This window comes from Sphaerodactylus townsendi, linkage group LG07, assembly GCF_021028975.2.
Source record: "Sphaerodactylus townsendi isolate TG3544 linkage group LG07, MPM_Stown_v2.3, whole genome shotgun sequence".
Taxonomy (NCBI): Eukaryota; Metazoa; Chordata; class Lepidosauria; order Squamata; family Sphaerodactylidae; genus Sphaerodactylus; species Sphaerodactylus townsendi.
The window spans coordinates 40,753,632-40,776,321 of NC_059431.1; the positions used below are offsets into that span (position 1 = coordinate 40,753,632).

Sequence of the window (22,690 nt, forward strand, 5' to 3'; positions counted from 1 at the left end):
GACTCTGATTATCAGGGGAATTGGGAATGATAATGTATCTTGCACAGGGGGTTACAATAAGAGGGACAAATAGGCTAAGTTTTACCTGTTCCCTTTCCTATTGAAGTAGTCTTCCATAGCACATGCTGCTTCTTCCTCTCCTTCCCACCAATCAGTAAACCTATCTTTATCTGCCACCCAATTAAAATGCCTTACACATATGCAGTTACAGATACTGGAGCAGGAAGTGGTTGCAGTATACACTAGATCACAGAATCACGAGGTTAATGATATCCATACATTTATCAGTGATCTAATTCAAATCATAAAAAAGATTAGCTTTACAGGACCGTTTAAGATGTGGGCTGCAGCACATGATGAGTACAGTAGCTTTTACGGTGATTTTTTTTAAAAAAACTTGCACAACATTACAGAGGGCTCAGTTCCTTTGACTGCTTATGGTGCAATTCTAAACAGAGTTGTACCATTCAGTGGACTCAGAAGGATGAAACAGTTAAGTGTTCCACTATTAGTTAACCATGTACATATCTCTGTAAAGCAATGGATGTTGCTGACCAGGCTAAACCATCTGCAGCACCTCTTTGAGACACAGCTACTCTAGAACAGGGGTCTGCAACCTGCGGCTCTCCAGATGTCCATGGACTACAACTCCCATCAGTCCATGAACATCTGGAGGGCCGCAGGTTGCAGACCCGTGCTCTAGAAGAGATTGGAGAACAGTTTGTATTTATCTCCTGTAAGGAGTCTCAAAGAAGCTTACAAACTCCTTCCCTTCCTCTTCCCACAACAAACATTTTGTGAGGTAGGTGAGATGGAGGGAAGTTCTCAGAAAACTGATTAGCTCAAGGTCACCCAGCAGGCTTCATGTGTAGGGCAGGGAAACAAATCCAGTTCATCAGATAAGAGTTCACTGCTCATGTAGAGTAGTATGGAATCAAAACCAGTTCTCCAGATTAGAGTCCACCACCCTTAACCACTATACCTTGCTGGCTCTCTACAGTTATGGTTGGCTTTCAGTTGATGGGAGGATTTGGGGAGGGATGAGACAGGAGATAATGATGCTGTGCAACACCACTTCTGTTTACATGACCAGAAGTCACATTGTCTTGTACTGGGGGAAATAGCTAGAGTATTGGTCAATGTGACAAACTGATTTCTATGTTCCTAGCTGTAAATGACATCATAGAATTGTGTGATGTCACCTTCCCCATTTCCCCCACTGCTCTACTGAACACTAGTGGGTGGACAGGGAGTGTCAAAGGAGTTCCCTCACTGGTGCAGGACATCTGGCAAATGTAACCACAGTTCAGACTGGTCCACAGAGGTTCATATGAATCTATAAGTTGGTGGAATATTGGTGTTGTCTTCAAAACAGCCTTGTGTTCTCATTCCTTAGGAATCCCTGATTTACTTACTTTCACAGAATCAAACAAATAAACCAACAAACCAGAAACCATAAGTAATAAGCCACATCAGCCAATGAGGTGCCCTTAGAGCAGGGGTGTCAAATTCAATTGCACAGGGGGCCAAAACTCAAAGCACACTTTAGGTTGGGGGCCGAACAGGATAACCATTTATTGCCAGGCATGCAAACCCCCTCTGCCCCATGGAGAAGGCAGCCGCCTGTTCTGTTGGGCAGAGGGGATGGCGGCGGCGGCCTGCCTGGTGCTGCCGCTCTCATGTCGCACAAGCTGGCGACACCATGCTTGCAAACCCTCTCTGCCCCATGGAAAAGGCCGCTTCCTGCTCCATTGGGCAGAGAGGGGACTTGCCTGCCTCCTGCTGCTGCTCGAGCCTGGAACACCAGCCATGCAAACCCCCTTTGCCCAACGGAGAAGGTAGCTGCCTGCTCCATTGGGCAGAGGGGGCGGTGGTGCCAGGCATGCAAACCCTCTGCCCCACAGAGAGGGCAGCTGTTCCACCTGCTCCATTGGGCAGAGGAGACAGCAGCACCAGGTATGCAAACCCCCTCTGCCACATGGGCAAGGCAGCTGCCTGTTCTGTTGAGCAGAGGGGGCGGCGGCCTGCCTAGTGCTGCCGCTCTCGCACTGTGCAAGCTGGCGACACCATGCTTGCAAACCCTCTCTGCCCCACGGAAAAGGCCGCTTCCTGCTCCATTGGGCAGAGAGGGGACTTGCCTGCCTGCTGCTGCTGCTGCTATTGCTTGAGTGCAAGGTGCCGTGGGAACACCGAGGTGATGCAAACCCTCTCTTCCCCATGGAGAAGGCAGCTGCTTGCTTCATTGGCCAGCAGCAGAGGGGGCAGCGGCGGCAGCAACTCAGTGCCTGCCACGGCTCTTGTGCTGCATGAGCCAGTTGCACCGGGCATTCAAACCCTCTCTGCTCCACAGAGAAGGCAGCCGCCTGCTCCGTTGGGCAGAGAGGGGATGGCAGCAGCAGCCTGACTGGTGCTGCCAGCAGCACTAGGCATGCAAACCCCCTCTGCCCTACGGAGAGCAGCAGCTTCTGTTCAGCCCACATGACAGCCTACCCTGCAGGTATGCATAGAAGTCAGAGCAGGACTCCCCTGGCGCAAAGCTGAATCTGGACCTCCCATCCACCCCTTCCACTCGGCCGCCTTACCCAAAGCATGACCCAGAGATGGGGCAGCTCTTGCAAAAAACTCATGCAAAGCATGAGGCAAAAAGACACACACCAACTTCTGCCCACAAGGAGATGCCACGGGACTTGGAGGCGGGGAGTTTGCAAGTTTGGGTGGAGTGAAAGGGGAGGGCTTGCCCTTTTTTTGGCTTGGAGTTCTGTAACTCATGGCCCCCTTTTTTGCATGGATTACAGGGCTGATGGCGTGTGTTTGCAATGGGTCAGCTCTCTTGCAAGGAGAAGAGATTATTTTCCTTCTCCTTTTGGCCGGCTGGCCTTTTGCAAATGCGGGGTTAAAAATGAAAAGCTGCAGAATGAAAGGGAAACTGGAGGCAGCTGATGCTCAAGTTGCAGCCCCAGAGGCTTAGTTGGAGCTGCTCTTCGAATGCCAAGGAACCCCTCTAATAAATACACTGAATGTCCCGTGTGATTCTCTCTGCACTCCCCAGAGCAGGTTTCTGCCAGAGAAGGCCCAAAGGGCAGCAGCTGGGACCCGGGGGAGAGGCAGCCGGCCCCAAAATGGAGCCAGAGCAGCCGCGGAGAGGGGAAGCCTGCCTGCCCACTCCCCCCGCCCCACGCCTGGCCTGCCTGCTTAGTGCTTAACAGTTGCCTCCTCCTTCGTCCCTCACTGTAGGCTGCAAGCTTCAGGCTCCTGCTGTTGGTTTGGGTGAGTACAAGAGGCTCCCTTGGCTGCAGCCTTTCCCCGGACTGCTCTTCCCCAGGTCTGACACCGCCCCTCCCCCACGGCTCCAGGCCTGCGGGCCAGACAATGGGGTGTTAAGTGTGTGTTAACGAGGGCCAGATAGAATTATACAGAGGGCCTGATTTGGCCCCCGGCTGTGAATTTGACACACGTGCCTTAGAGAAACAGTCCAAAGTAACCCAGTTGATACTTCCTGATCTCTCAAAATGTTTTCAGCTCATTAGAGCTTTATGTAAGATACCTATTTACAAGTACTTCAATCTGCTTTTGTTTTTACAGAGCTGAGTTTAACAGCAATCTAATGTTGCTGAAATACCTGTTTGTTTTGTTGGGATCCAAAGAATTGAGATTCCTTATCATTAACTATTGGCTTGTCAAAACAATCTGATTTTCTACCCAACTGTAATAAACTGAGTCACTGATTATATATCTCTGGCTGCTCCAGTGTGTGCCCACCGACTCTTCTCCACATGATAAAGTTTCTCCAATTGATGAAGATAAATATTTTTTGTATTTCAAAAAATTGTTATTTGCAGGTTGCCAAAGTGCTTGTATTGATTTTCAAGAACATTTCCATTTGGTAAGTATGTTTTTCCCCAACTCTTTTTGCTTCAGTTTGAAAAAAGACAAAGCAGTTCTTGCAATGGAGAGACTGAATTTAAAAAGCTAACAGATATACATAAGCATCAATATATGGGATCAGAAATTTCAAAATACCTATAGTGCAAAATTAATCTTCATGTGGTACAGCAGATGCTCTACTTTCATTTATAAAAAGGTCAGAAATATTTGGTACACACGGGGCTTTTTTGAGTAAAACTTAAAATGGTTTTGTCTTCTTTGAGGGGAGTATAAAGGTCAGGTGAATAAAGTATCAACATGAAACTGGCTTGTACCAGCAGAACAGGAAGGAAGAACTTATAATGGTTATTAACAAGAGATATTTTGAAGATAAAGATGTATCTAAAGTGGTTCAACAACCGATGTTTATACATTTCATAAATATATTGATTTCTCTTTGCAGTCACTGCTTTTTTTCACAAACTGAAACTTCTTAAAACATTAGTTTTTAAGTTAGAGAAGTTTAAGTTAGAGAAGTTTCCCAGTTTTCTTCTTTTATTTATTTATTATTCTACTTGTTTATTAATTTATTATTTATTATTCAATTTGTTATTCTATTAATTTATTTATTATTCTATTTATTATTCTTTAAGATCATTTTTTGTTCCACTAAAGCTATTTCCTGTTAAACTGTTAGGAATCACCATCTGAACATTAGTGATATTTCACTTTATAACTGGTTATGGATCCCTCCTGTTCTGAACCAACATGTGTTCCTCTTACTCCAGAGGAGAATCCTGTATGGACAGCTCATAGCTCACTCCACTGTTTCTAACATTGTTGGTTAATTGCTGTCCTTCAACTGACCATTCCCAACTGTTTTCTAACTGCCAACCTTAGCATTCCAGTTGAACTCTCTGTCAATCAAGGGGTCCTATGATTTGGACAGTTCCTCAGAATGCAGCTGTCCATCACATGTGCCCCCTCATTTTTACAAGAAATATAATTTGCATGTTAAAAGATGAAAATCTGAAAGGGGAGAGGAGTGATGTTATGATATCACAGGGCCAGCTAGTCAACATACTGCATGGCTGGCTTCTTGTGAAAGGAAAAAAAGAAAGGGCTTCTCCTGACTTGGATCATGAGAAGACTGTATGTCAGTATGGTGAATGTACTTTCCCCCACGGGCTAATTATTTGTATTACCTGCTGCTGTAAAAATCAGGAATCTTTGACCACTCAAAAAAGGCTATGCTGAGGATCATGAGACCTGAATGCACCAAAGCCACAAGGGACAGGAGCAGTCAAAAGGCTAAGGATTGAGTGAGACTGACTGAAAAAAAATCAGTGGATCAAACCTGTCGTCTAATTCTACATAAAGTAGCTTCCTACATTCATATTGACACAGACTTTCAGTGACTAGTAGACTAATATTTTAATGATATTGTTTGTGAAAAGTATACTGAAAGACACATTTTTGCATTGTAAAATATGTATAATGGTGGTATTTTTGCTGTGAGACTTCTTCCTGAGAGGTCTGGTAAGTGCTCTCTACTCAGCTTTACAAGCAATGGGTTTTTCTAGGGCCGTTTCCGCACGGCCAAAAGCTTAGCCTGGCAGCGATGGCGTATGAAATTGCGGCTTATCGAAAAAAAAGCGTTCGCAGACGAAGGCGGGCTGGGAAGTCACTTGGCCCGCCCAGAAATGTGACGGTTAGCACTGGCGCTGCGGAAGGCGGTCTGCGTCGTGTTAGCCTCGCACTTCGCGAGCCGTGCAGGCCCGACGTCAGCCTTGCCCCAGCGATGCGATGGACAACGTGACTGCCTGATGTCCTGCCGTCCCCATCTGTCAGTGCCTCCCTCCCAGCTGCATGCGATCCCGGCGCGGTGCGGGAAAGGTGCTTGGCCATGCAGGAAAGCACCGGGGGCGAGCGATGTGTGTGTGTGGGGAAAGGTGACCCAGCTTGGCGCGTCTGGCGGTAGCCATTTTGAAGGCGGCTCCTTGCGACTTTCTGTTAAGCGCGAGAGTGCGGCGTCGATCGTCTGGGGGAAAAAGTGGTTTAAAGCGTTTTTTTCTGAATCGTCTTAGCGGTTTAAGCGTTCAGCGGCGGTAGCGAATCTGCGCACCTCCGCCCATTTCTTGATGCGAAACGCTCTCGCTATGGCGGTTCTTTACCGTTTCCGGCGTCATAGCCCGTCTTGAGCTTGACCTGAGCCTCCTAAGTTCTTTGAACTGTTCCTTTAGTAAAGTGAAAAGTAATGCTCAGATGTTGTGGATTTGTTACTATTTGAAGTATCTGGATTTTTAAAAAATCACTGATCCTAGTCAATCACTATTGTTTATTCCAGAACTATTTCAGATATGCAAATAAAAATATACCATGCACACCCACCAAAGTGTGCTTTCAACTGCATATCTAATAGCATGTTTATAACACATAGAAAGGAATGACCACGGGCAAGTACATGTTTTCCACCATGGGATAATTGAAATACATCTCAGTTCCACTAAAAGACTCTTTAACTATGCAATTCTATGCAAAGCTGCTTTAATTGAAGCTCATTGTTTTCAGTGGAATACTTTGTAAAATGACTGGATCATATTTGTTGTTACATTTGTTTTCTTGAGCATTTTTGCAAGGAAGCATATATTCTATAAATGTATTTTCATTTATAAAAGAGCTGAGCCACCAGGCACTAAAAAGCTTTAGTTTCCTTAAATATGGATGTCCACTGAAAACATCATGGCACCATATTTTCAGTCAGGGCTTCCAATAAATGTTTGGAGAATCTGATTTTCTCTTAAGCTACAGAATTTTCAGGAATCTGACTGGCAAGGCCAAGTGTCTGTGAATTTTAGACTCTGAACATCAAAAAATTACAGTTGGAATCATAGCAGTTATTTTAGGTTTAGCGTTAACCTATTTTTAAATAACATCTCCAAATAATAAAGAAGCAGTCACTCCAGATCTGTTTGTTTTTTAAAAACTATTTTCCATTTTTTATGTGGTTTAAATTTTTGCTTCAGGTAGATACCCATTGAACCAAGTCTAGTTACAGCCTTGTATTTATGTTTCAGTTCACTGTGCAGTTGTTTCAGAGAACTTAAGTGCCATGACAGTTCAGAAATATAATGACCTTGAAACATGATGAGACTACTGAAATGGATTCACTTAGTAGATTCACAGTTCTTTGAGCAAAGCCATTCCTAGTCATTCTGGCAAGGATTTCTTCTAAATTGTGCTCCCATGGATGGGAGACATACCAGAAGAAAATCTAATATACTAGAGCACCTGGACACCATTTTCTATCTACTTTCCAATCTATCTGTATTGGAAGAGGGCCACTCTGAGATTAATTCATTAACTTTTCATTTTGAAATCTGATTTTGTTGTCAGTTGATGACCAAGAATGATGTAATATGGGCCGTTCTGGTACTTTCCTAACACTCTGTCTGACTGTTTGTGCAGTAAGAAGGCAGTCATCTAAAATAATCTCAAAACAAATTTATTGTAGCTGTTGCCATGTGAAAGCAATGCTGGTACTTTTGACAAAGAGGGAGCATTTTATGTGTCCCTTTGAATCTACAAAGAGAATAAAGCTTTTTGTGCAGAAAGCAGCCAGGTCAGGCTTTACATTTTTGTAAAATGACCCCCATCTACACAAAACCTTAAAAGAACTGATATTGGCTCCACTAGTTCATTTACTTCGGTTACAGGATACAATGATAGGCCTTGCTGGAAAGCAAGAAAACAAAATCAAATCAAATCTCATCAAAAGAAACAAGGCACAGCAGTGTACTTCATTTCAATTGGAAAGTTCTGAAAATTCAGTTAGAAAACTCCTGCAGCTTTCAGAGTTTTATTCATTGTATCCTTAGGAAGGAACAGACAAAGTAAAAGTTGCTGACTGTTGATCCAAAGGAGATTCTAATGCTGTAATGGCTGCATAACAAGTGTAGCTTTCAAAGTACTGGAGCACATCAGCAAAGGTAGCTGCCAACCATCTTTCCAGAGGTGACAGACAAAATCTACTGAACTTTATACAAAAATTTATTCAGGACTTTATTCAGAATCCACAACTAGAGCCTCATCAGAGAGCTCACTCAATCACATTCCAAACTTACATACCCCAAAGCTCTGTTTTAAAAGTTCAATATTCATTCTCATTGTAATTTCTGAACATACCGTGAAATTATTTCCATTTAAATCTACTTTTACAAAGTCCAAGAGACTGAGGGTAGCTCAGCCAGAGCTAAGCAAGGGTCTTTACAAATGATCCTTTGGGCAGTACTTGTGTCTGAGCTATGATAGTTAAAAAATAAGTTAAAATCTCATTCTGCATATGTGAAGAATTTTACTTTACATTTTATGCTATATAAGAACATCTCAGCAAATCATTTTTAATCTGTAATATATCTAAGAATTATGCATTAAGATCGTTTGTATTCCACACTAATAGCCCCATCCAAGAGGCTGGTCGCCTGGTCCCAGCGCTGTGGCCATGGTGGGCCAACTCTCCCATGGAGGCTTCCCGAGAGTGTTGGGAGGCTTGAAAAGTGAACAATCCTCCCTGCCTCTGAAAAAAACCCATTAGACTGAATGGACTTATGCTACCTTTTTGAGGGCATGAGTCCAAGGTCTGGCTGCTGGCGTAATGTATACAATGGCTGGCAGGAAGCTGACTAACATCAGGACCTCCCCAGGTCATACCCTGGCATGCCACTGCCACACTGATGGTGGCAGCAGGGGCCCTGAGATACTGGTGCAGCATCTGATGCAGTGTGTCACAGCTGGAGAGTGGGGAGGCAGCTGCACACCTGCAGATTCTCCTCTCCACTGGGATAAGTGTCCAGGAGAGAGCAAATCTGCAAGTGCTGCACCACATCACTCCCACAGGCGGATTCATTCTCTCTTTTTGGATGGGACTGCCAGTAATTCTAAAAGTTGGTGACATATAGTATATAACAATACAGCTACTGAAAGCAGCAAAACTCAAAACAAGGCTATTACACAAATTAGTGAACAATTCAGATATTGTTTTTAGCTCTTCTGCTACTTCAGTTCCACACAAGAACATAACTATATTACTACAAGATATGGTTATGGCTTATAGAAGAGTAATTTGAAGAGGACTAGGAGTGGCTGATCTGACCATATGGATCCATGCCAGAGCCAAGGCCAGACCATTGTAGTGTACTCTACAAGGGCTTCAAGACATCTTGGAAACTTCAGTAGATGTAGAATGCTGCGGGCAAGCACTAGGCAGAACACACATCTGCAGACACTCCACTGGTTATCAATTAGTTACCAAGTTCAATTCAAGGTTTTGGTTATCAGCAACAAAGCCCCCAATGGCCTTGGACCCACATACCTGCAGCACTGCCTCTCCCACTATGCTTTGCTACAATAGCTTCAATGATCTTAGAAAAGCTATCTAAAGATACTGCCCTGAAAATGGGTAAAATCATGAGCATTCTCAGTGGCGACTCCCACCCTTTGTAATGGTCCTTCTGAGGAGGCCAGGAAGGCTCTACACTTCTATCATTCTGAAGAATGTGCAAAACAAAATGTTCAGGAGGGCATTTTTAAAAAGAGATTAGATCTATAGTAGAATGGAATAGTTTAAGAATAGGATGCAGCCCACAACAATTGCTGTAGGTATTATCTGCTTTTACTGCATTATTCTATACTTCATAATCCACTTTCAATATTGTTTATAGTATATCTTGCCTTTGTTTATTGTCTGCTTTGTTCTCTAGTTCTGTAATCCTAGTCCAATTGCATTGCTCATTGGTTGTCTTATGCTGCCTAATTGCACTATTTTATATCACTGTCTCAGATAAAAATGATAACTATAAACAAACAAAATAAAATAAATATGGGAAAAACCCACAATCCCATAAGCCTGATCCAGCAGAACAATGGTTATGTTCTGTCGGCACCTCTAAAAACAAGACCTGTTGCTATATCCAATATGTAATGGAATCCCAAAAACATTTTAAAATATGTTTATTTTCTTATGGTAAAGTCTGGACTACTAGCATGGTGTAGGACTCTAATCTGGAGAATCGGGTTCAATTCCCTCCTCCTCCACAAGAAGCTTGCTGGGTGGCAGTTCTTAGTTCTCACAAAGCTCTCTCAGCGAAGCAGGCAATGACAGACCATTGGAATCAGGCAATGACAAACCACCTCTGAATGCCTCTTGCCTCAAAAACCTTATGGGGTTGTCATGAGTCAGTTGTAACACACAAATTATTGTCTAGCTGGCTGCAGCCATGGAAATCTTACCGCATATATTCCTGGGGCAAATGACAGTGTTGTTTTTTTCTGATAAAGTCAATAATGGATTCGTATCCCTTATTCAGCATCATTCTAAATTGTTGTCTATTCTTTCAGTTTGCCCTTTGAAATATTTACAAAGAGACAGATGACCCAAAGGCCAGTTTCATTATTTTGATGTGCTAGACAAAAACTTTACCTGATAATTCACATCCAAGAAGCTCCATTCGCAAAGTACAATGTCTTCGACAAACTTGTGGATACAGTCGAATATACTGAGATTTTATTGGTGGAGTGAAAGAATTTGCATAAGGTGTATTATTATCCACATTTCCATGGAATACCTAGGACAAAATACAACACATTGAGAATACATTAGAATGATTTCTAGAAGTGTATTTTATCAATATAACTTAATTAAATTAATTCTTACATGAGTTGACACAATCTTTGATTTTTTGAAATTCCATGCTAACTTATTTAATTTACAGTAATTATTACATTTATATAGTAAACATGCAAGGCCAACTCTAGTGTGCAAAATTAAGACTGTATTGTCTGCATAAAGCAGGGCAGGTATATGTTTATCTTTCAATTTGGGACTGTGTCTGTCTATCTTTGCTAATTTGATTGGTAGATCACTAATATAGATGTTAAACAGAGTTGGTGCAATTATGCAGCCCTGTTTTACCCCTTTGTTGTTAGGAATACATTCAGTAAGGAAACCGTCATGTGAGTATTTTACTTGACATGAAGTGTTTGTATACAGGGGTCTAATTAGGAAGAGGAGTTTATGATTGATATTTTTCTTTTTGAGTTTCTCCCATTGCAACTCTCTCTAGATTGAATCAAAGGCTCTTTGGAGCTAAGGATGGGTGTTTAGAGAGTGTTCAGGACCGTGTTGAAACAGTTTACCCTAAACAGAGACACCTGTGCATGTGTGAAACCATATCTGGTTCTCTAGCCGTTTTCCTTCTGTCTCTCTCTCTCTGCCTGTAGACACAATCTCCAGCTAACTGAATCTGATGACTGACATAATCTGTGTGTCACACAAGCTCTGAAGCTGTTTCAAAATCTTTCAATCTCTGCAAATCTCCCCTCTCTGACAAGCTTTCCCTGTTTTTGTAAGGGTGAGCATTTCTGTGGTTCCTGGCTACTGCATTTCAGCCAGCCAATCAGGTGTTGCTCTGTTTAACTCTTGGTGCTCCTGCTCTGTCTGAACTGCACCTTTTAAAATTAACCATTTTAAAGCCTAATCCATCACACTTGGACTCAGAGCAGCTTCTGGATTCTGCTGCCCCTGCACAGGGCCCGGAGTGTCTCCCAGACTCTGTTGTGCCCAGATCCAAAGTAGTTTCCAGACTCTGCTGCTGCTGTGCCCCAGCTAGCTTCTGGATCCCAATATAAGTAAGTACATTGTCTGCATATGTGCAGACAACAGTATTTTATCTGGGAGGGGGATTAAACTCCCAATGTATTTTGAAAAAAAATTCAGATAATTCTAAAAGCTTATGTTTGCAGAACTATCTGTTTACAGTCAGTGTGGCCCTGATCTATGGATCTACATATCTACAGATTGGGCCATACTTGACAGAATATAAGATGAATTAATATTATTTTCCAGCTTCTGTGCACAAAACATCTATTGCCTACATTTCTGATCCTATGAGCAAAGCACAATGGCTTCTTTGTGTTTAGGACAGAAGTAAAACAGTTATAATCCCATTGAACAAGGCAATATTTTCTGGCAGTATAGATTTTAATGTTCCATAATGAATTCAAGGGTTAACAATTTCCTACGGAATTAAACAAAATTGGATACAAAGAAGTAATTACTGGTAAAATGATTAAAATAAGCATCATTTAAATGTAGTAAACAAGATTATTATACTTTTGTGGGGCAACATTTGTAAAAACCTTCAGTTAAACTATAAGGCCATTAGTAAGCATACAGTGTCAATTAGGAGTATGAGTTCAGCAAAGCCAAACTGAAAAAACAAAACAAAAATACCTTACTGATATTTTTCAGGGAGTTTTCTCCCCCTCCCCACATCAAAATTGCGACAATATAAGGGAGCTGAAAAATAGATCCAAAAAATGCTGGGTTTTTTCCTGTCTTTTTTTGCTGCTTTGGCACCACTTTCATCTTTCCCCCTCCCTCTTCCCCCCATTTACCTGCTGATTTCCTAAGCTGCTCAACTTGGTCCAGATGTTCCCAGTATTCAGCTCTGTGCCACCATTTCTGAAATCTACATGGACTTCAAAGATAGTTCAGAGGTGAACACTGGGCTTGGCTGAGCTGATTCTAGTGTCTCCTTCTGCCCCACTGCCTCCAAGTCCACCTGGACTTTAGAGGTGTCACCTAGTCAAACCCAGCATTTGGATCTGCCCTGTCACCTACAATATCCACATGGCCTTTGAAGGTGGGACAGAGTTGAGCACTGGGCTTGGGTGAGGTGAACCCAGGGTTTGGCTATGCCCTGCTCTGGCCCCTCTGAAGTCTATGTGGACTTCAGAGGCAGCAACAATGTAGATCTGAATGTTGGGCCTGGCTGAACCAAGTCTAGTTCAGTTCTGCACTGCCCACCACCTCCAAGACTGACAGGACTTGGCTCAGAATTTTTTGAGGATCAGGTTTAATAGGACTGATAAATTTTAAAAAAATCTGAAAACAGCTGAGAAATCCCCAATACTGGTATCAGGCTTGGTTTTATTGGATTTTTAAAAAATGTCCAGGTCTTTTAAACCCAAACCTGGAAAATACTGAAAAAGTGGTGCATACTCTTAATGTCAATTTCTTCCAGAATCTTAGAATCTTCCAGAATCTTAGAATCAAATCTATTACCATGGCATTTATCAGCCCATTTTCTGTGTAATGCAATGAAGTTAATTTATAGAACTCTTCTACATTTGAAAACTTAAATTGCTTTTTATGCTGAAAACATTGACTTACCTTGTCTTCATTTGTGCCTTTCACTTTGTATATTGCCCATAATTTTCCATCATTGCTATAAGCAATTTTGTATGATTTTATGTATTCTGGACTTCCAATTCTCTTAGCACCTTGGGTTATAACTCCGGTGATTCTCATCTTCCTTTGCAAGTTTATCTGAAAGAGCAATATTTTTCCATCAGTGACCACAAGTGAAAAATGGCTTTTGCTTATTTCATTTGGGCTTATACAATGAATTCTGTGGCTTTTCCTTTATCTGCTTAAGTCCAGGGCTTAATTTTCACTACAGTTGTGACATGTGACACTGGATATGAATTCATTTGAAAGGGTATCATGTGTTAAATAACAACAGTCTCTACTGGTATATCTTCTAGATACTGATATATATGGAGGAATATCAAATATAATATATTTTACAGATAGACATCCAATTACAAAACATACTTTATCCTGTAGCTAGACCTATGTGGTTACATCCATGTTTAAAAACTATATAAGGCAGTTTCAGTGTTGGCCTTTCTGCTACAACCCCTGGAATACAGTTTTACACCCAGAAACAAAAATCTAATATCCATAAATAATTTAAAAAAATTACATCAAGGAGTGAGCTTTAGGAAGGTGCTTGAGAGCTGACTGGGCCCAAGCCATCATTTTCCCTGCCACCCCGCCCCCCCAACTGGGGCACAAATGATTCACCAGCTCAAAGATGGAGCTATACTTGGCTGGGATATGGCTAGGATAAATAGTAGTCTAGGTTGGATTGCATTTTTAAAGATATTATTAGATTTTTATTAGATGTCTTTTGCTATTTGATTGCACTGTTTTATATTGTGTAATGAACCTTGATTCTTACTGAGAAGGATAGAACAGCTACATTTGAGTCTAGTAGCACCTTAGAGACCAACAAGATTTTCTGGATATAAGCTTTTGAGAGTCAAATCTCCCTTTTTTCCACACACAAAAATCTTGTTGGTCTCTGAGGTGCTACTGGACTGGGATCTAACTGTTGCACTGACTTTTTACAATATGCTACTTTCACACAATTTACTATATCTTAAGTGCTCCATCTGTCCGTTCAGCTATTTCAGCTCAGGTTTGCTCATGTTGAACAAACAGGCAATTTGCAGTGCAGGTTGTTACTATTTTTTTCCCCTGTAGGCTCAGCACTTAACATGCTTTGCTCCAATACCCACAACAAACAGTAAGTATCTGGGCTAATCAAAATCTGTGAGGTTCTACCACATGATCTCCACAGAGGCAATCTTAGTGATTCTGAAACTCTGGACAAACATACAGAATGGGGCACCAGATTCACTGCCACCCACAACTAGGGACCCCCTTCTGGGCCCCTTGCCATGACCAAGAAAAGGTCAGCCCTTGCGCTATGTAAGGTGTATGGGAGCTGTTACTAGAAACTGGCTCCCAGAGCCCTGGATATGATCAGTGTGAGTAGCTGTTGCTGCAAATAGGTAGCCTGAATGCAGATGGGGTGGGTGCAAGTGGCAGCAGTGTAAGTCTGCTGTTTTTTCTTCTTTCCCCCTTTATTAGAAGGGTGGGGTCATTGTCAGCCAGGTCCTTTCCCAAAATGGAGCCAAGAACAGCTTGGCCCAGACCACCAAATCATTGGCCCAGACTACCTTTAGATCTCCAAAAAAACACTACCACTCTATCAATCTCTATCTCAAGATCTGCTAAAAATGCATAAGGTTCTGTCCTTAACCATCTTGAACTTCCCATGATCCACTGAAAACTTCTGGCTCTGCCCACTGAATCCACTGTACTAATAATATTACAATTTGGGAATCCTAGAAAACAGAAACTTGTTTCACTAGTAATCCATCACAATCCAATTATGAACTAAAATATATATAACATAGGACATAGGTAATTTTAAAAAGGTTTTCCAGACTCATTACTTCAGCAGTTATTCAGGTTATTGAAGCTTCATGCAGCCAAATAGGGAATTAGAAGCAGAATGCTGTATTTGCAAGAGGTGTATGTGTTTTGAATGAGAGAAATGCGGGGGGAGGTGGGGGAGGAGGAGGGGCTTGAGAAAAGATGTACCAATTGTATTTTATCATAAAAAAGATTGGAGAGGATTGCTCATTCTGGGGGGAAAACCCACTTGATATAAATGACAAGTTTCCTGATTTTTACGAATGGGCCATTTCAAGAAAATGATGGCAGATGGATGGAGGATGGTCCAGTGCTAGAGACAAGTTTGTCTCCCACGGTGCACTGCAGAAAGTCCTAGTGACAACTACTAGTCCCTCTGTACATCTCACAGAAATCAGACTTCCTGTGGCACCACCACTTTACCCCACTTGCCTAATTAATGCTTGTAAGTATGGTGCTGGAGTTTGCATAGCTGTCTTTTTTACAACAAAGATAATGCAATACGTACTTACACACACACCAGAGTATAGGTAGAAGCAAACAGGCATTCCTACAGAGCAGTATATCTGCTATCCTGCAACAAATCCTGCATATTCAAGGTGCTTCAGCCAACTCTCAGCAATATTTCTCTCTACTTCTAGACTTCTACCATCTGAAATTTCACTTTTTTTTTCAATTGTACCCAGCTGCTCCCTTTATTCAGTGCTCTCTCTGTGTGTTACATCATTCCCCTCAATGGGCACTAGACCCTTTGCATTTGAAGTTCACTGAGGAAATACCTACAGTCCTTAAGAAACATGATCGTGCCATCAAGTCACAGCTGACATATACATCAATCTTGTAGGGTTTTTCAAGGCAAAAGATATCACATTTGAAGATGGTTTGTCATTGCCTGCCTTCATGTAGTCTGAGAGAGTTCAGAGGAAACTGTGACTGGCCAGCACCATGGTTCATGTGAAACAGCATGGAATCAACCCAGTTTCACAAATTAGAGTTCATTGCTCTTAACTATGAAGCCATGCGTGCTCTCATGATTATAAAAGAACATGACTATTCTTTTATTATGCAGGCCAGACAGAACGTCCAGATCTCCTCTCTGTGCTTAGACAATTTGCATGTTGTTTTTTTAAAAAAATCTTTCAATAGGTAGTGCATATCTGATAAGAAATTGGGGCTCCTCATCAATTATTTCAATCAGCCAGATAATGTACACTGTAATTTAGAGCAACTATTTGGTACCAGGGAAGGAATGCATAGCCTTCTCTTACAGTACTAAATAATTAAACTTGCAATTTGCTATTCCAGTTAACTGCTTTCTGCCCCTAGACAAATGACAGGAACACACAAAGTGTACATTTCACATTCACCAGCATACAAAAGTTGAGTTTGATTTATGGTCACTCAGAAAGAATACATTAGATGATGGCTTATTTAAACAAGGCCTAATAATTCCAAAGTTCCCTGCCAGCTTTTTTGATTTCCAGGAATATATTAACCTAAATTTACAATGTGAAGGGGAAAAAAGAATGGAGATAATTCTATGTCTATTTCAATACAGATTTCTAAATGATTAATTATTTTCTACTTTGTTTGCAGTTCAGATGCAATTTATACAGTTTCCGGTTCCAGTGTAATGACTTACAAAAATGCACAAAAATGACTTACAAGATAAAATTTAATAGAATTAAATAAGCATTTTAATCAGTTTTCCAAAGCCAAAATACTTTCTAAGTGGCATTTAGTATGTATGTTACATTCAATGTTCTTAAAAGCCATTTCTTCTTTTTAATCTATTGCCCAAAAAAGAGGGTGGGAGTAGGACAGTCAGTATTAGCAAAAAATACTGATTTCCACTCCCCCCCTTTAAAATGTATATCTTATAGGGCAACCTTGAACCTTTTAAAATCCACATATTGAGAAAGGTATAATTCTTCTTAAAGCACACTGTTAATTACTGTAAATAAAAACATTGTTTGTTATGATATTCTTCCTTTTTTACCAGTGACTAAGGGGAGGGAGGGGGAGGGGTGGCATGCAAGGGAAGGGGAGGGGAGGGAGGGGAGAGAAGCAGGGTTGGCATGCAAGGGAAAGAGTGAGAGGTGGCATGCAAGGGTGGGGGAGGGGGCCCAGCATCTTAGCTTGGCCCACCCACCCTAGCAAAGGGGGAGGGGTGGCATGCAAGGGAAGGGGAGTGAGGGAGAGGGAGGGGAGGGAGGGAGGGGTGGCATGCAAGGGAAGGGGAGGGAGGGAGGGGTGGCATGGAAGGGAGGGGAGGGAGGGGGAGGGGGCTAAGTGACTAAGATAGTCCATTTGCATGGGCTCCCAGTTTTAATGGATGTATTTCTCTGACTTTTGGACTGCAGTGAATATTTTTATCCTTTATCTTTCCTGTAAAGTATCAGAAGATCAACCTAAGTTTGATAGGCAAGTTTAGAGAGAAAAACGAGAAAAGAAATACTGCAGGGAACCCTGTCTTCTGTACTATGTATTAAAACTTGGCTAAGATGCGAGGCAACTAAAAGATAAGAACGGGAAAGATTGGCCTACTTATCAAGATCTATTAGTGAGATCAGAAGGTCAAATACACTTGAAGTCTAGAGATCAGATAAAATTTGGTGGAGATATATGCAAATGTGTACATATTTACAAATCTCAGAGAATCTGAAGGCTGATAAATCTGAAGCTCTGGCCCCGGCCTGGTGGAACGCTCTTCCACCAGCTGTCCAGGCCCTGCAGGAGGAGCAGCTGCTGGTGAGGTTCACTTGGGGCCTGTAAAGGCAGAGAAAGCTTGTTCCGCCCGAGACGCTTTGGAGGGACCAGCCGCTGATAGTGCCCCCTGTTCTGGCCCCTACATCTGGGCCTATAACATCTGCTGAGACCTGCCGTTTCTCTCTTGGGGGAAGAATTTGATATTTGGATATCGGGCGCCACCTATGTTTATATCTATGCTTGTATTAAATGTTAATATTTAGTTAGTCTCGCTGCTTTTATAAGTTTTAGTTAATTATACCGGTTTTATGATTGTATTTATTATTATATGTTGTGCACTGCCCAGAGCCCTTCGGGGACCCGGGCGGTATAGAAGTCTAAAATATAAATAAAAATAAAAAAATAAAACAAGGAGAGTTGGGGAATTTCAGAAGCATGGAGTGAGTTTGACAGAGTAATGTCAATCAACATCATGAAAATGGTTAGCAAGATAAATAAACTGCTTCTGGAGCAAAGAACAGAAAGAGCCAGTATGATAGATTGGGCAAGAATGTGAAACGTCATAATAACACTGGAAGAATGGAACGAGTATTGGACTAGTATTTACAGATATTCCCCAAATGTAGATATGTGGGAGTATAACTGAAAAATGTTTTATAGAAGTTATATAACATCATTTATATTATCCAAAGTAGATAAGAACAGTTCTTCTAAGTGCTGGAAGTGTGGAAAAGAAGAGGGGTCATTGGAGCATGTATAGTGGTCATGCAATAGGGTTAGGAAATACTGGAAACTGATACACATTCATATTGAGAAAGTTTTAAAAATCAAGTTCTCATGTGAGCCTATTGCATATTTTATTGAGCCCTGAACTATCATCAAACAAACATTTTAAACCGCATATGCACATTTTATACCATATGATAATGGCAGCGAGGATAATATTGGCAAAGAAATGGAAAACAGAACATATTCCGTCAATTTAAATTAGTTTAAATTAGTTATTTTAAATTTAAATTAGTTATTTAATGGGGTTTACCTGTATATGTGATATGTGAAATTTGTGTTGTGCACATACTTGGAGGGCCCTTAGGAGTTAGGCGTGTCATCCATAAATGTCTATACATACATACATACATACATACATACATACATACATACATACATACATAAAATTCTAGAGTAATATTATAATGTAATTTATTGGATTTGTTGGTAAGGATATTAGAGTGTGGAAATGTAGTGTTAAAGGGGAAGGTGTATTAGAAAGAAATTGATTTTATGTATGTTTTTATTCATTTATTTATTTATTTGGATCTGTCATCTTATAAGGATGTAAATATATGAATTGTAGTTTAAATTTTAACTTAAAATGTGTGTTAATTGTGATTATAAGTTTTGAAAATGTTTAAATAAAAATTATTTAGCAGAAAAAAAAGATAGTAAAACCCAGCAATCAATAAACAATGGTGGAGGAACAGGGAAAAAAAATAACTTGGCTAAGTTCAACTATATAACACCTTTATTTAAACCAGTTTAGTTCCTTTGAAAGTGATACTAATAATTTTCCCCTAAATATTTTTCCTGTGCTTGTGCTGTTAGAATAAATAGAAATACACAGTTCCTGGTGAAATGATCTTGTTCAATAGATCAGTTGCCTTCTGATTGCTATAGAATTAAAATCTGAGTAATTAACTATAGATAAGTTTTCTTTTTTAAAGGTAAGGTTCCCCAATAAGAATTAGTACTTCCATTGATAGGATTTACAAAAAAAAAAAAATCAGTACCTCAGTGGTATGTGGAAGGAAAATTATTTAAGTTTTATTAAGCTATTTTATGGTACGGTTAGCATGGTTCTGGAAACAATTCAAGATATACATCGGTATTCTGAAAGAAAAAGGAATACAGTAAATAATTCCTAAGGGGTAGCTGCTTTAGTCAATTGCACAAAAGTAATCAAGATTCTTACAGCATCTTAAAACTTAACTTTTTAATTTTATTCCAACACCACCTTTTGTACACTAGTGCCTGCTCTAACAGGTACATGCAATTAGTTTAAATTATATACAAATATATATGTAAGTTTATGAAGAGGGGGGGGAAGTTGTGAGTATCAGGGTGAAACAGCAACAAAATGTAGGGAAAGCAGAAAACTCTTAATGATTAAAAATAAAAATGTAACCATGAAATATATAGGGACCATTCCCAGTAGCAGTAATTTGTGATAATGTAGGGAGATTGAAAATTCAGTATCTAAGAATTCCACAGTCAGCATAGATTTACCATGCATATCACAAAGGATTCTGAGCTCCTGCCTCAAATGTTACTACCATCTACTTTGGCTGAAAAAGTAAATGACTTCTGAAACAGTCTCCAGTACCACCGGGGGGGCGGGGGGGAAACACTTCTGTAGAAGTCAGCTAGTCCTCAACTACATTTGCAAACAGGAACTTCTTCAGCCAACTTCAGAAAGAAATTCCATGCGTTTCACTGTGTCTGAATTCAAGCCACAAAGCAGCTGTTGGGTGTCTCACTCTTTAATGGAGATGACATTCTCAAGACAAGAACCTTTAAGAAGCATTCAGATCTTGATCATTCTGTAGGGTAGGAAAATTACAATGATAGGCCTATTCATAATAATCACAGAGACCAAGGTCATAATTCTAAATAGATTTTGTGTGTATGCGTGCAGACTGAGGCTTTCTTTATAGAGTCAATCCTTATCATGTTGGGTCTTCTTTTCCTGCAGTCTTCAACATTCAACCTTTCCTAATTTTATGAAAAATGAAGTATATAGCATTCACACCTTGCATAATATACCTTTCATGAAATAGCTACATGATGATAATTTCTGCAGTGAAGGGAATCTCATAAAATGAAAGACATATTAAAGTGGCTAGACAGCATGCTCATATAGAAAGCACATCCAGTGAAATTGTGCTGTCTTCTCATTCCATTTCTATAAATATTTGCTTTGTGCTCTGATGTAGTTACAGCGGCATTATTTTATGGGTTTATGTTAGTATGTTACTGGTTCTTTCTGATCTCAGTAGGATATCCTTCTGCAATACAGCAGGCATGTTTGCAAGGTAATCCCTTTGTAGCCAGCTCCACATTGTGTGTAATATTGTCACAACATGGGTGAGTCGTTTCCACTTTTATCACTATCCTTGTTTTTCTGCTTTGGCATGATGTGAGTTTGCATGTTTAAGTATGTGTGATCAAGGCCAGCTTATAATAGTAACATGGAGCAGGAAAATGGCAAAGTTGTACTATATGTGAATAAAATCACTAATTACATTGGTCAAGATATTTCTGTGGTTCAAATGTTGGGGAGAAGCCCATCTGCTCAAAGAACTAGTAATTTTAGCAATGAATAAGGAGTCTTGTTGAAATAGAAAATGGTAAATCCAGGAAATTTATATTCTATATGCATTTTATTTATTTCATTCTTACACTCCCCTCAAAGGAGTCAAAAAGCAGTTTTCATCATTCTCCTCACCTCCATATTATCCTCACAATAACCCTATGAGGTTAGCTAGGATGACACTATGGCCCTTTCCGCAGGGGCCATGCGAGTGGAGGTGCACCGGCATGGTCCATGCTGGTGCACCCCCTGGGGCAATACCTATGAACAGCCCTGCTGGCCCAGTAGTCGACGGCATGGTCTCTGCACGGCCGTGGTGCTCCCAGTCTCCTTTTACCTCCTGCTGACTGCTGTCCCTCTGTGGAGGGCAGGGGATATGCCCCATGGCCACAGCAATGCCTCTGGAAGAGGAGGCCAGGTGGCGTGTCTCCTGGCCTCCACAGAGGGACAAGCAGCCAGCAGGAGGTAAAAGGGGACCTGGAGCGGCATGGGGAAAACACTGGCTTCCACCCGATGCTGTCTGCTTGGCACCGGATGGAAGGCAGCGTTTTCAAAAAGTCAGAAAAATGACGAGTCAAGAAAACGAGTCAAGAAAACAGCGTTGTGGGTGTGAAATGCCACCGCTGCTATGCTGTAGCAGCGGCAGCTGTGCAATCTTCTTCCTCATGACAGCATTTTTACGGGCCCTACAGCAGTCTAAGTGGCCGTGCGGAATGGGCCTATGCGACAGGCCCAAAGTCACCTAGCAAGCTTTTATGGCTGAGTAAGGATGACAAAACCTTGGGTGTACTAGATTCTAGTCCCGTGGTGGTGAACCATTGGCACTCCAGATGTTATGGACTACAATTCCCATCAGCCCCTGCCAGCATGGCCAATTGGGCATGCTGATGGGAATTGTAGTCCATAACATCTGGAGTGCCAAAGGTTCGCCACCACTGTTCTAGCCTGATGCTCTAGCTACTACACCACACTGACTGCTTATCTCTTCCTGCCATTTTCTGGTCTGTAAGAATCAGGTCATTCTACAACTTTTAACTATAAAAGGAAGTAGTAAACAATAATGAATACTCATAATATATTTTCTTCAGAAGTTTGGTTTAAATTCTCTTGAATGATTCCAGCCTTTCTAATCTGATATATAGCTGGCATAGAAAAAAATGGGTGAAATCAATGGCTACCACAAATGGATCCTGTTTATAAACACCTTGGACCACATCTCCATTATCTCCTTATCACTGGGATGAACAAAGCAAAATATCTCAGCAGCCATCTTAATTTAAAAGCTGCAGCGCTGATTCTATCAATGTTCATATTAGAACAAGTCCCATTGAACTTGTATAGAAAAAGCAAGACAACTAGACAAGTCATGTGGAATCAATCAGAAGGCAAAGATAAGATGGGAGAGGTTTTTTTCCCTATAGCTCAATAGGGATTAAAACCTGACTACAATTGGAAAGGAATTGTTTTACTTCCTTCTCTCATCATTGTGCACTTGATGATGCACATGCCAGTTTTGACTGGCTATCCAGCTGCAACCTTTCCTGCTCAGAAGAATAGCACTGATCATATAGTACATACGGTATGAAAGCCAGATTACTGCAATGCACTCTGCTTGGTGTTAC

The 22,690-nt window shown here is 41.1% G+C and overlaps 1 protein-coding gene across 1 annotated transcript in view; it reads right to left on the reverse strand.

Annotated features, from left to right (window-relative positions):
* The window catches only part of EDIL3 (EGF like repeats and discoidin domains 3), a 323,251-nt gene that overhangs the window by 87,812 nt on the left and 212,749 nt on the right, over positions 1-22,690 (reverse strand). Inside the window, exons 7-8 of the mRNA XM_048502911.1 lie at positions 13,097-13,252; positions 10,343-10,487 (exon numbers count right to left, since the gene is read on the reverse strand). Of these exons, the coding sequence (XP_048358868.1) occupies positions 10,343-10,487; positions 13,097-13,252 (301 nt within the window). The remainder of the gene's footprint in view (positions 1-10,342; positions 10,488-13,096; positions 13,253-22,690) is intronic.